Genomic DNA, 13754 nt, shown 5'->3' with positions numbered 1-13754 from the left:
TCATTATGAAACCAAAACTGTTATGAACCAATCAAAAGTGTTATTTTTAGGGCACATGACCCGACGCGCTTACGCTACGCGCCCAGGGGCGTGCCCGGGGGCGTGCCCCGGGTCACGTAGCGTAAGCGCGTCGGTGCGCTTACGTCGTGCGTTTCACGCCTACGCGGCTACGCGATACGTCACGATCATGTTTTCGTTTGCGATATTGGCGCTCACGGGACGCTCCCCGGAGCGCGCCAGGGGGCGCTTTTCAGAAATACGCTTTTCGGGGCGCACTCCGGGGCGCGCTCTGGGAGCGCTCCCCCCAAAAATTAAAAAAAAAAAATGGGATAATTGTAGGGACAGGTAGCCCTATTCTGAAGTGGTTTGTAAAAAAATTAACTTTATAAAAATATGTATTGTGCTACATTGGGCTTAATATATGTTAGAGCCAAAATGTAGCCCAAATGTAGCCCAATGTAGCCCAAAGATGGCCACCAGAGACCAAAAATTGTAAATGTAGCCCAAATTTCAACTAGATGTAGCCCAACTGTAGCCCAATGACAGAATGTACCAGAGTGTTAAAAAGAACAACTAGAGTGCTAACAGTCTTATTTATAAAGTGAAACTTATAGTTAGGAATTAGCATTAACAAAACCTATGAAATTCACTGAAAAAACCATAGGTTTCACACCAGTTATAGTTAGGAATTAGCATTTAAAAAACTTATGAAATTCACTGAAAAAACCATAGGTTTCACACCGGTTATAGTTAGGAATTAGCATTTAAAAAACCTATTAAATTCACTGAAAAAACCATAGGTTTCACACCAGTTATAGTTAGCTGGAAATTTTACTGATATAAAACCATTGAAATTCCCACGTTATAGTTAGTCGGACTCACTATAACTTGCGCGTGCAATGCACTGCTGATGACATCACATATTACATCACTCATGACATGGTGAGTGACATCACTCATGACATCACTGATGACACCATCCTTGTGACACAGTGACAGACCTCCTCTCAGTGTAAAGTAACCCTTGAGACACATATTCAAAAATAGAAACTGAAATTTTTAAAAAATGGACATACCTATATCAGTTACAACAAGCAATTCTGTACTTCCACTATCTATATACACATCCACTCATTCACCAACAGTTCTATATAGTCACTCAAACATATACTCACTCATCATATGAAGAGATACACCTATACATCCTGTTACACACCGACATTCATCCAAAAGTTATTCACACACATATTCACACGTGCAAATAAACCATTGAACAACCATTTATTTGAATATAGAGTTATACACACACTTCCACCTTACTTCTATTGAAAATTACACATATTTATTCTCTTAAACAATCACTTATAGAAACACATACTTATTTAAACAGGAACTCTTACAATCTCTTACTCTCACATATACTCACTTATATACATCAATCTTCATATATACTAGATTAAAACATATGTAGTTACTGATAAAGACACTAGTGAGACAGTCATTCACTCACTAACAAACACATATAGACACTCATCCACCCATACAGTCCTGTACATATGCTGTCTTCAAAACACATACAAACAAAGAGTCAGTCACTCATGCATCTATGTGCTAAGTAATACCCCCACCAAACCATATAGACACTCAAACTGATACTAATAAAAATATCAAATAACCCATATACATACGCATGTAGCTACTTATCAACACATGTAGCCACTTCTACACAATGTGAAACACTAATATATGTATTTAAATATTTAAACATAACTCACTAATATTTATTTTTCAGAAAGACACATATTCACTGGATGGTGTCATCAGTGATGTCATGAGTGATGTCACTCACCATGTCATGAGTGATGTAATATGTGATGTCATCAGCAGTGCATTGCACGCGCAAGTTATAGTGAGTCCGACTAACTATAACGTGGGAATTTCAATGGTTTTATATCAGTAAAATTTCCAGCTAACTATAACTGGTGTGAAACCTATGGTTTTTTCAGTGAATTTAATAGGTTTTTTAAATGCTAATTCCTAACTATAACCGGTGTGAAACCTATGGTTTTTTCAGTGAATATATATATATATATATATATATATATATATATATATATATATATATATATATATATATATTCACTGAAAATAACATAGGTTTCACAGACGTTATAGTTAGGAATTAGCATTTAAAAGACCTTAGAGATTCACAAAAAAAACCATAGGTTTCGAGGACGGTATAGTTAGTTGCACATTTCACTCATGCAAAACGATAGAAATTCCCCCGCCTGTGGGGTCGATTAGGATGGCGCGGACGGACAAAGTCCGTCCGCCATCCTGTCTGGGGCAGGGACCGTCCACCACAAGGGCAAAGGTAGAGTGCCCCCAATTAGGATGCACCCGCCACAATGGCGGGTGCATCCCGCATTTTAAACATTGCGGCCTACGGTGCTGAAAGCACCGTCCGCCGCAATGTCAAAAATGCATTGCCGCCACGGAAAGGCATCTGCATCCAGCCATCGTAATATGGCTGGCGGTGTCTGGAAGACACCGCCAGCTATATGAACCCTTTTCCGCTCCGGCCACTATGTGACTGGGCGGAAAAGCGGCGGATGGTGTTTCTGTCCGCGACGGTCCCACCGCCATTGTAATATGGCGGGGGAAATCGGTGGCGGACTTACACAGATGGCGGACGGATCTTCACTGCCTGCATGGCCGTGGCGATCCGTCCGCCATCCTAATCGGCCCCATAGTTAGTTGAGCTAACTATAACTCGCATCCCCCGCAAAGCACTGCTGATGATGTCACATATTACAGCATTCAAGACATGGTCAGTGACATCACTGATGACATCTCAAGTGACATCACTGATGACATCACTGAAGACATAATCCCATGACTATGTCTTTCTATAAAATGTAACTAAGAAGGCTCATCTCTATACCCCAGTTTTGAAATCCTCATCGATCAGACAGTTGTAAATCTGGGAAACTTGTTAAATGACATGACCCCACCTGTAAATCCACCTAAAGAGATCGAGGACCCAGAGGACCAAAAGCATGCGGATTGGGATGAGAGGGCCAAAATCCAAGACCCTGATGCTGTGAAACCTGATGAATGGGATGAGGATGCTCCTGCCAAAATCCCAAATGACAATGCGGTGAAACCGGAAGGCTGGCTTGATGATGAACTTGAATATGTGGCCGATCCAGATGCCGAAAAGCCAGAAGACTGGGATGAGGACATGGATGGCGAGTGGGAGGCGCCTCAGGTTGCAAACCCCAAATGTGAAGCTGCTGCTGGCTATGGAGCCTTGCAAAGACCGACGATTGACAACCCTAATTTTAAGGGCAAATGGAAGGCACCTATGATCGACAACCCCAACTATCAGGGTGTTTGGAAGCCACGAAAAATTCAGAACCCAGATTACTTTGAGGATATTGCGCCATTCAGGATGACACCCTTCAGTGCAGTTGGACTTGAGATGTGGTCTATGACATCGGACATCTTTTTGGACAATTTTATAATCTGCTCTAACCGGTCTGTGGTGGACGACTGTGCCAATGATGGCTGGGGTCTCAAGAAAGCTGCTGATGGTGCCTCAGAGCCTGGTATGCTTGGACAGATGATGGCAGCTGCAGTGGAACGACCTTGGCTCGGGGTGGTTTATGTGCTGACTGTTACTCTACCGGTGTTCCTCATCATTCTCTTCTGTTGTTCTGGAAAGAAGCAGCCCAGTCCAGCAGAGTACAAGAAGACTGATGAACTGCAACCAGATGTGAGTGATAAGGAAGGGGTACACTGAAATCATCACAGACTTTAACTTCTGACATCCTCAATCATAGTATTAAGACCTTGTTTCACTGTTCAGACCTGCTGTACCACAGTGTTGTCCACCGACTGCAGTAAACCATGCCCATTACTGATGGGCAACAGTTAACTAAGGAAGCACAAAGTCTGATGCACCTCAACAGAAGGACCTCTGTGAAAATTAACCTGCAGGTAATGGCATCGTCCATTGTGGGAACAAGACACCGTTCCACTATTGGGACCTAGAGTTGGTTGTACCTGGTCGAAGGGAGTACCTTCATCTCCACTCTCAGATGCAGTTCTAACATCGTTCATTGTTGGATCAAGACACCGTTCCAGCTGATATCATGATTCATATAATTAAGACCCCGTTTCACTGTTCGGACCAGCTGTACCGTGGTGTGGTCCAGTGACTGCAGTAAATCAAGCCCAATAATCATATGCAACAGTTTACTATGGCAATACAGAGTCTGATGCACATCAACGGAGGGAGGTCTGTGAAAAGCAAGCAGCAGGTAATTTCGGACATCGTCCATTGTGGGATCAATACACTGTTCCACTGTTGAGACCTAGAGTTCATTGCACCTGGAAGAAGGGAGTACCTTTATCTCCACTCTCAGATATAGTTCTAGCATTGCCCACTATGGTATCAAAAACACTGTTACACTGTTGGTTCCTGTCGCACTACTGTGTTAGTAGTATACAGAGCACTCCACGCTCCTGGGCCTCAGGCTGGGTGCTGTGTGGCTGTGTCGCAGTAGCCAGCGTTAATCTCAGGAGCCTTCCGAGTTGGCAGACCTCGGCCCAGGAGCTTCCGCCGGCACGTGGTGGACCCTCTTTCGCATATGGTAGTGTCAAAAGGTGAACTATGCGGCATATATGCTTTGCAGTGGCCATGACGCTTTCTAGATACCAGCACACTGAAAGCATAATTCACACAGCCACCTTCGCTCACAGCGTCAGCCTCATGGCGGTGTAAGCTGCGCAGACCTGACAGACACGTTCGCCATACCGGATGAGAACCACACCCAGAAAAACATGCCTCTTCTACAAACCCCTACGCTAGCCTTGCGTACGCCGAGCCAGCCCACTACGCTAAACATTTGGAGGGGGAGGAGACACGTACACGCTACATTTCCGTAATCTTCCCTACTGACTGTACTATCATGGTTGCGTCCACTGTCCACTACAATCAATAGACCATCAGTGTATGTTGACATGTACATGTCTGTGCTCGGCATACTCAAGTCTGTCCGGCACATCCCCTCAAGACTTTGCATTATATACTTTTATAATCTATAATTACTTGACACCTTCGCCAATACGTTGCTCCCATCTCTCCCCGCATTCTGCATTGTGAGGCAGAGGTGCCATGCCATGTTTAGTTTGTGTACATAGCTAGACAGGTTTCCCACAGTATGTAGTCTTGTTGTGTCTCCTAGGTGCACATGTTGTTTGTCATGTTGAATGTGATTATATAAGGTACCACATTTATTCACGAGCAGTGGTTTCTCCCATTTACATATCGCTGTTTTAAAGAGCAAACAGAAGTTTTTTCTCACAGGTGAATAGTGCAACCACAATGTCATTCATTACTATCCAAGAATGTCCAACTGCACGGCGCTTCTAAGCTTACAGCCCTCAATCATGCTTCCCTATAAAAAGTATGTCAACTCTCACAATGAGAAAAACGTTCAGACAGCTTTCTAATGACAGTTATCTGCTTCTCAATAACATGCACTCCTACGGAATGTGAGCTGGCACACCACATGCCCTTACTGTTTCAAACACAGTAACTTCCTGTGGCAAGGTCTATTCCCACCCACACAAACTAACCCCCAAACTTCTACTTGGCCTTCAATTCCTAGTTTAAAAACAGTTTCAAGAAACAAACCAAACTAAAAGCGCTTTTGTTCAGAACAGAAGTCTCCCTCACTTCTGCAAAAGAAATGTATCAACTACAGATACCACAAACTTCAAATAAAATACACTCCCTTTTAAATACGAACCGCCAATTACACTTCGTGAATTGTTACACTATTTTCAACACATGTCCCACTCAAGGTCTGGCACTCTATTTTAACACGGTCTCCTACAGCCTTCTAGCACACTTTCAAAGTGTTCTTCTTTTAATACCAGTCTACATTCATTCGATCATCTCTGGAATAACAGGAACAGTGCCCATAATTCTCGCTCTCTTTGCGGCCATCCTACTACTAATTCTACTTCTAGAAATGGCTACGCTCTCTGTGGTAACAACTATGTCCGACAGAATGCGACTCTACACCAAGCTACATCAATACTGTACAAAAACTGAAAAACTTTTCGGCTACCTGCCTCTATCTATTATCCAAGCTAGCTACAACATAACATTTATCTATATGTATGCAATATGCGTACAACCATCGTTTGATTGCAAAACGTGCCCATTTGACTGGCAAATGAATGTATGCCTTGCCAAGATCCCAACAATCTCTCCCTATATCCAGCAGGTAATGCATTATCTAGAAAACCATGAACTTGATTGTTCTGGCAGTGGAGAAATGGCGAATGCAATGCAAAAAGGAATCGCAGAGGAATAGGATTTCTGCGCAGCTGCGAGAGATCTCCTGCGATGTGCAACCTATCACAACATCGCAGATTGCCTGCCAATTCAATTTGTCACTCCAACATTCGATAAACATTACTGTCCCTTCAAGGATATGAATTGGATCGCTTCCCTTTTCTCACACAATGGCAACAATAGCCTCTTAGAACATTACGCATCTCAAGCCGCTGAAGAACTTCTGGACTGGAATCTCCAAGACTTGTAAGAAACTCACGTTATTCTTGAATGGATTTTTTCCCATCCTTTTATTACTTTTTCCTTTAAGTTTTTTATAATACACTTCAAAGCTACTACTTTGATATAATAACTTTCTAAGTATTCTCAGACATTTGAACTCTATCTTCATTATTGCCTTCTACGTCTCCACTCTTACCATGGATCGGTGATGTATGGCCTATGCAAATACGCTATTTTTTCCTAAATTAGTCTAAACCTGACACCCATTTAGAAACCACGTCTATTCTTTGTACACACGCCTCTCCGCCTGCTTGTTATTCACAAAGCCCTTTCACACAAATGTACTCAAAGTCAGCCTCTGCTCAGAACCTCACGATAACAATGAAAAAAGATGACTTTGTTTAGGAACTGGTTGGCACAGTGTGGTAATCGTAAACTACCTTTATTTTCATTATACAAATTATTCATTCATGTCTAATAGCTATTGTGTATGTCACATAGAACTGTAACATATAATGTTTAATTCACTGATGCAGGAGCTTAGATTTGACTACAGCAGAAGTGGTTGGAGTTTGTCTCAGCTCGATGCCTTAGCTCTCTACACAAGAATATTTTTCTGAAACAGCTGAAGACAATAATGTATGATTTGACTACAAAGGTACTGAATGTGCTTTTCCGAAGTGCAATGTTTGTATTCATTCGCAAAGTTCCAATGTGGGTAGAACTAGTACCAATTCTGACACGCACCCCATTGAATCAACTGTACAACAGATTGCTGACTGTTCTACTGTTCATTATTTTCTGTTACAAAAAAGCACTGGCAAGGTACCTAAAAAGTTTGATGAATACATTTTGCAATTTCATTTTTATTTATTTCTTTTCTTAAAGGATACATGTAGTAATCGTATCCTACCTTTACTTTCCTTATAGACTGTAGAGTCATTCAAGTGTAATGGTTATTGTTTATGCCACATGCAACTGTAACATGTAATGTGCAATTCACTGATGCAGGAGCTTACGTTTGAATACAGCAGAAGTGGTTCAACTTTGCATCAGCGGGATGCCCTAGCTCTTGCACCAGTGGGTCCAATTATGTCACTTAAATAAAGACACTTTCTATATAATTTTAAAACTCCATCCCTGTATTACACACAGCCACTTTCTTAGACACACCAAATTTCACAATTTTTCTTCTGTGGCATTGCAACATTCTGCATTATATTTTTCACGATTATTTATTTATTGCTGCTTCCTAAAACACTTCATTTGAGCATTCAGACCGGTAGGGGTGAGTAGTTTGTTTACCACTCCCTGTATAGTATAAATGCACACTAACACTACTTACACAGGTATGCTATAGCAGCCAGTATCCTACAGCGCCCACAGCACATCACTTTACAGCAATCACCTCACATCTTAGGCTCACAGTTTCATCCCCGAGTTTTCAGACCGATACCAGTGAGTAGTTTGCTTCCCACTCCCGCTACACTCTAAAGGCATACTAACACCACTTGCACACATATGCTACAACAGCCAGTATACTACACCGCCCAGAGCACATCACTTTACAGCACTCAGCTCAGATTAGGCACACAGTTTCATCCCGAGTTTAGCGGTACCTCAACTCTGCACCATCTCACAGTGGGCAAAACAGCACTTTCATACCGGTAGGGGTAAATATTTCGCTTCATCCAGTATGCTACAGCGCCCAGAGCACATCACTTTACAGCACTCCGCTCATCGTTTACATGCACGCTTTCATCCCGGAGTGTACCAGCACCTCACCTCAGCACCATCTCACAGTGGGCAAAACAGCTCTTTCACACTGGTAGGGGTAAACACTTTGCTTCGGCCAGTAGGCTACAGCGCCCAGAGCACATCTGTTTACAGCACTCTGCTCACTGTTTACACACACGCTTTCATCCTGGACTGTACCTGCACCTCACCTCAGCACCATCTCACAGTGCGCAAAACAGCACTTTTTCACTGGTAGGGGTGAATACTTCGCTTCGCACCCCCTCTATAGCACACCCTAACCACCCTAGAGAGCTCACTGAGCTCAAACCCTCCTCTTTCCAACTTTTGTGTCCCTTTTTCCATTACTCACTTTAACAGAATCACAATATGGCAGCCAACACTTCCTAGTTGGAACCGCTCGCAGCGCTCATAGCCAATCAGCAGCAAGCTCGTGCTCGTAACGTCTCAGCCAATCAGATTGCAGAATTCCCAAATATCAATATCTGAAAATTTTTATACTTCTCAAAAACTACTGAACGGATTTACACCAAATAAACAAAAGCGTGCTTTCTAGACCAAGACCCTTCTCCCTGCCAAATTTGAGGTAATTCCGTTCACCAGTTCGACCTGCAGTCTTGTCTAAAGTTTTCTATGGAGATTAACATGGAGAAAGCATGTTTTGGGACCCCCTTTTTTCTTGGCCCCTCCTTGACGAATCACCCCCAAACTTTCAACATAGGATCTGATATTAACAAAGAATTTGTTTTGAACATTGCGCGAAGATTCGTCAATCGGGGCCAAAGTTATTGGGAATAGAATGTTGTGGTTTTCCTTTGTCTTTGGCTCCACTCCACCAGCGGCTTCCATACTTTCTCCTGACTCTTAAATTCCGATTATACATTTTTCTCTGGGATATTAGCTGCGAGGGTTGCCCAGGTGGCTCAGGGGGTCTTATATCAAGATCAAAAAGGGTTTATCCCTGGGAGACAGCTCAATGAGCTTACTTTCCTGATGATCGGGGTTATCGATATGGTGGGGGTACAGAATCTTCCAATGTTCATAATTGCGGTAGACGCCGCTAAGGCGTTTGATCGAGTACATTGGCTGTACCTTTGGGAGGTCCTTAAATCGTTTGAGATCCCACAAAACATGGTTAAAGTGATCCAAAATTTATATCAGCTACCAATGCTAGAGTATTGGTAAATGGCAAGTTGTCTGAGTGGTTTAATGTTTTTAGAGGAACTAGACAGGGATGTCCTCTCTCTCCGCTTTTGTTTAATTTATATATTGAGCCGTTTGTTTCCAGAATTGGATTGGATTTCACTATTCTCCCATTTGAAAGCGAATGGGTTTAAAGCCAAGGTGGCTTTATACACGGATGATCCTATTTTGTATACAACTAATACAGAGGTGGCAATTCCTAAGTTAATGGCTCTGGCTAGAAATTTTGGGTCCATATACGGTTACAAGGTAAATAGGGAGAAAACTGGAATAATGGAATGGAACCAGGAAATCAGAGTATTGGGGTGAAGAATCAAATGCGCTATTTAGGTATTAAAATCACACAGAAGCTTGAAGAGATGTGTAAAATTAATTTGAAAAAACTCAGTCAAGAGATAGGAAGTCTACTGATTAGGTGGTCAAAGCAACCATTAAATATATATGGTAGGGTTAATCTTATCAAAACGGTAGTTCTCCCAAAAAATACTTTTTTCTTTAATACTATCCCCTTGCTTTTGAAATCGAAGAGTTAGGGAAAGTTCAAGGGAAGATTGGTAGTTTTATCTGGTCATTTAAGGGGGCTAGGATATCATGTAGAAAGTTAAGAAGAAAACACATCTCCGTATTAACAAAATATATACGAAGTATCATAGTTGAAAATCCAAGAAATATACATATTGTACAAAAATACATGTAGATACCAAACCAAATGCAGAGAAATGCATGTCACAATGGATGTACTGCAGGAGCAGTCTGTGGGCAATGTAGATACAGCTGGTCAGCAAAACCTCAGGTGATGACATAGTGTCAGAGTGGTCCTTCAGCAAAAACAATGTATATGATGGCAATGTAAGTGCAGCTGGTTAGCAAAACCTCAGGTGATGAAATAGTGTCAGAGTGGTCCTGAATCGGAAAAAAAGTATATGATGGCAAAAATAGCTACATGCGTAAGTAGTTCACTGTTGGCAAAACCACAAAACACATTTCCCAGTTCCTCACTTGCAGCACAACATTTGTGATATATGCATTTGAGGGCCCTTGCAAATTGTGGTACATAGGGAGTACGACTCGGATGGCCAAGAAAAGAATATTAGCACACATGACGGCCATCACAAACAAAGACCCCCACTATCCGGTTGCCCGCCATTTCCAAGACAAACACTTCTCCAACACTTCCCTTCTGTCCTACTTTCCCATAGAACAAATCATGACCAACAGCAGAGGGGATGACTGGGTCCTTAAACATATTTATTTATTTTGAAGGTTTTATATATCATGAACAGGACTCTTGACCGCCAAACCAAGAGCCCAGGGGCGTTGAAACTGGATGAGGAATTGGGTATTCTTCTGAAAGAAGAGTAATTTCCTGCAATTTCCTGTACCATTTTTTCTCCACCCTCCCCCACCACTTACTGAATTCTCTCTATCCCTCCAGATCTGACATATTCAAGATGTAATTTTGCTTTACTGTTTTTAAATTATATGTGATGTCATGATTTGCACCCTGACTCGCTTCTTTTTTTTACAGAGGTTTATATAGCGCAAACTTGACCCGGTATCGGGTATCAGAGCGCTTTACATAGCACCAGTTGCGTTACATGAGGAAACCTTCATTTTTGTTAGGCACTGGGGCCGATTCACAGAACTAATCTGAGATAAAATCCTTTACTAAATTCCATCTGTGAATACCAAAAGTAGTATGTTTAGGATTTTATCCCACTTTAGTAGTAGTAAAGTTAGGAGTCCTAACTTTACTACTACTAAAGGCATTCTGTGAATACCAAAAGTAGTACATTTTGGATTTGATCTCAGATTAGTTCTACGAATCGGCCCCAGGGAGATTAAGTGATTTGACAAGAATCACAGGATGTTCAGCGTCATTTTCAAGCATTGAATCCGGTTCCCCAGATTCGAGGTCTACCGTCCAAGCTGTTAGGCCAGCTCCTCTTTGCTTCTCTTTATTCCACAGGAGGAAAGGAAGGGACCCACTCATTCCTGAGAAACACCAGCATTGGTTCGCTGCACTTTTCTTTGAAGGCACCCATGGAACTTTCTTCTCATATAAGATTCACACCATTTTCTTTTTACTTTGTTTATTTCCGGACATTATGCACAGGACGCAGGTGTACTCATCAATTTGACTTGTGCTACCTTTTCTTTAGGATCAGGGGACATGTGAAATGTATTTGTTACATACCGGAGGTCTCGTGCAGAACAGGGCTGACACTTTGCAAATTTTTGGGAGGGTGGTATTATATCTGGCACTTGCCATCACGTGCCTCCCACGACCGGGAACAAGACGCAGCAACACGCTGTCACCATCATATACATTTTTTCCGATGCAGGACCACTCCGACACTATGTCATCACCAGAGGTTTTGCTAACCAGCTGCATTTACATTGCCTTCATATACATTGTTATTGATGCAAGACCACTCTGACACTATGTTATCACCTTAGGTTTTGCTAACCAGATGTATTTACATTGCCCATAGACTGCTCTTGCAGTACATCTATAGTGAAATGCATTTCTCTGAATTTGGTTTGGTATCTACATGTATTTTTGTACCGTATGTATATTTATTGGATTTTCAAATGTGATATTTATGTATATTTTGTCAATCAGGAGACGTGTGGCACCACTGCTGGCAATGTACGACATGTATACTCCACTTCCGCACACTCCGGCCAGTGCATTTGTTTAATTCTGTGCTCCTCTCTGGCCATACACTCCTTGACACTGTGGTCTCTACGGCATTTCGAAATGGCCGAAACAGTTATCTACTATATTTTTTCCCTTACATTACCAGTCCCTTGTTTATATCCTTTTAGGGAGTCATTAGGGCTCCGGGCACTTGATTATGATGCATGTGATCAAGGCTGCTGCGCAGCCGAAACACGTCATGGAAAATAAACTGATTGTTGACAAGATAAAAGTTTTGACCTAAAAAAACACAAAAATTCACAAGTTATGGTTAGCAAAGCTAACTATAACTTTCATCTACCATGCACTACTTACATATAATACCACTCATGACATGTTCTATGACATCATTTATGACATCACTGATTGCATCTCAAATGGCAGTACCCTTAAGGACAGCCAACAACCACAATATGCAGGGCCTTTGGTCATGCACGGAAGAGGGTTTGCCCCAGCCTGTGACAAATATCCCACATGCAGCCAGCCCCATGTGGCGCACTGTGGGTGCCCATAAGGACAGGCCTGTGGCCAGCACCCTTGGCCAACCCCCCTAAAGACAGCCAACCCCACACTGCACAAGGCCTTCGAAAATTGCTCTGCAGAGAGTTGGCTACAGGGCCTGGAACTGGGGACCACGTCCCCCAGTCTTTTTTTAAAGGGAAGGGGGACATGCACCCCCCCTCAACAGGCCTCATTAGGGCCTCTGGACCCGATCCTCCTTTAAGTTTTTGCTGTAGCCAGTCTTCAAGAAGTCTATCTAAAATGCATGGGGATTTGGTGTTTTGGGACGCCTCTTTTCTTGGACCCTGCTTGACAGATCTCCCCTAAACTTTCCAGGAAGGAGCTGAGGTGGAGGAACTATTTTTTGGAAAGCTTTGTGAAGATTCGTCTAACCTGACTCCCATGCTGTGAATTATTCCCTGTTATCAGAAGAAGAATCACAGAATACTTAAGGTTATATTATTGCACTCCAATGAGCCAATGCAGTGGGAAGGATTAAACTTGGCTGTGGAGTATATCTTCACATTCTATCAAGATTTCTTAAGATATTCTGCTGTAACAGATTTCTCTTACTTACACTAAAACTGCAACATGATCTGTGCCTGGGGGTCTCGTATTACCACTTATAGAGTGTTTGTGCTCCCTTCTCATGGTGTATCACTGGATTGGTACTACATGGCAAAGATTGTTCATTCTTCTCCTGTTTTGTTTTTATCTGCCTGATCATGCCCTGCACCCTTCACGTTAAGTAATCACCCTCTAAAGTGGTATAACCCTTGGCCAAAATAATAAAGTAGCCCGAATTGCAGATACTTCTACAGGACGGCTAAGTATCTCATTTTATCCTGTTTTATAACTTTTTGATTGAGATGTTTGCTTCAAGAAGTAAATGTACTAACCAAATTCCATCCCTTTTGACACCCTTCAAGTGCCCCCTCCACTTGTTTAGCCATGCTTTGTATGATTACCTTAGATAAAAAAGAATCACTTCTCCAC

At 42.2% G+C, this 13754-nt stretch overlaps 1 protein-coding gene across 1 annotated transcript; it reads left to right on the top strand.

Annotated features, from left to right (window-relative positions):
- Nucleotides 1-2954: 2954 nt before the first annotated feature.
- On the top strand, nt 2955-3805 carry LOC147727648 (calnexin-like). The gene has a single exon (XM_086963667.1). The coding sequence runs from the start codon at nt 3005-3007 to the stop codon at nt 3803-3805; it is 801 nt and encodes a 266-aa protein (XP_086819793.1). The 5' UTR covers nt 2955-3004.
- The last annotated feature ends 9949 nt before the right edge of the window (nt 3806-13754 follow it).

The sequence above is a fragment of the Lissotriton vulgaris genome, chromosome 3_1 (genome assembly GCF_964263255.1).
Source record: "Lissotriton vulgaris chromosome 3_1, aLisVul1.2, whole genome shotgun sequence".
In the NCBI taxonomy this organism is placed as follows: domain Eukaryota; kingdom Metazoa; phylum Chordata; class Amphibia; order Caudata; family Salamandridae; genus Lissotriton; species Lissotriton vulgaris.
Note: the sequence above shows the minus strand (reverse complement) of the source record. Positions and strands in the feature narration are given on the sequence as shown.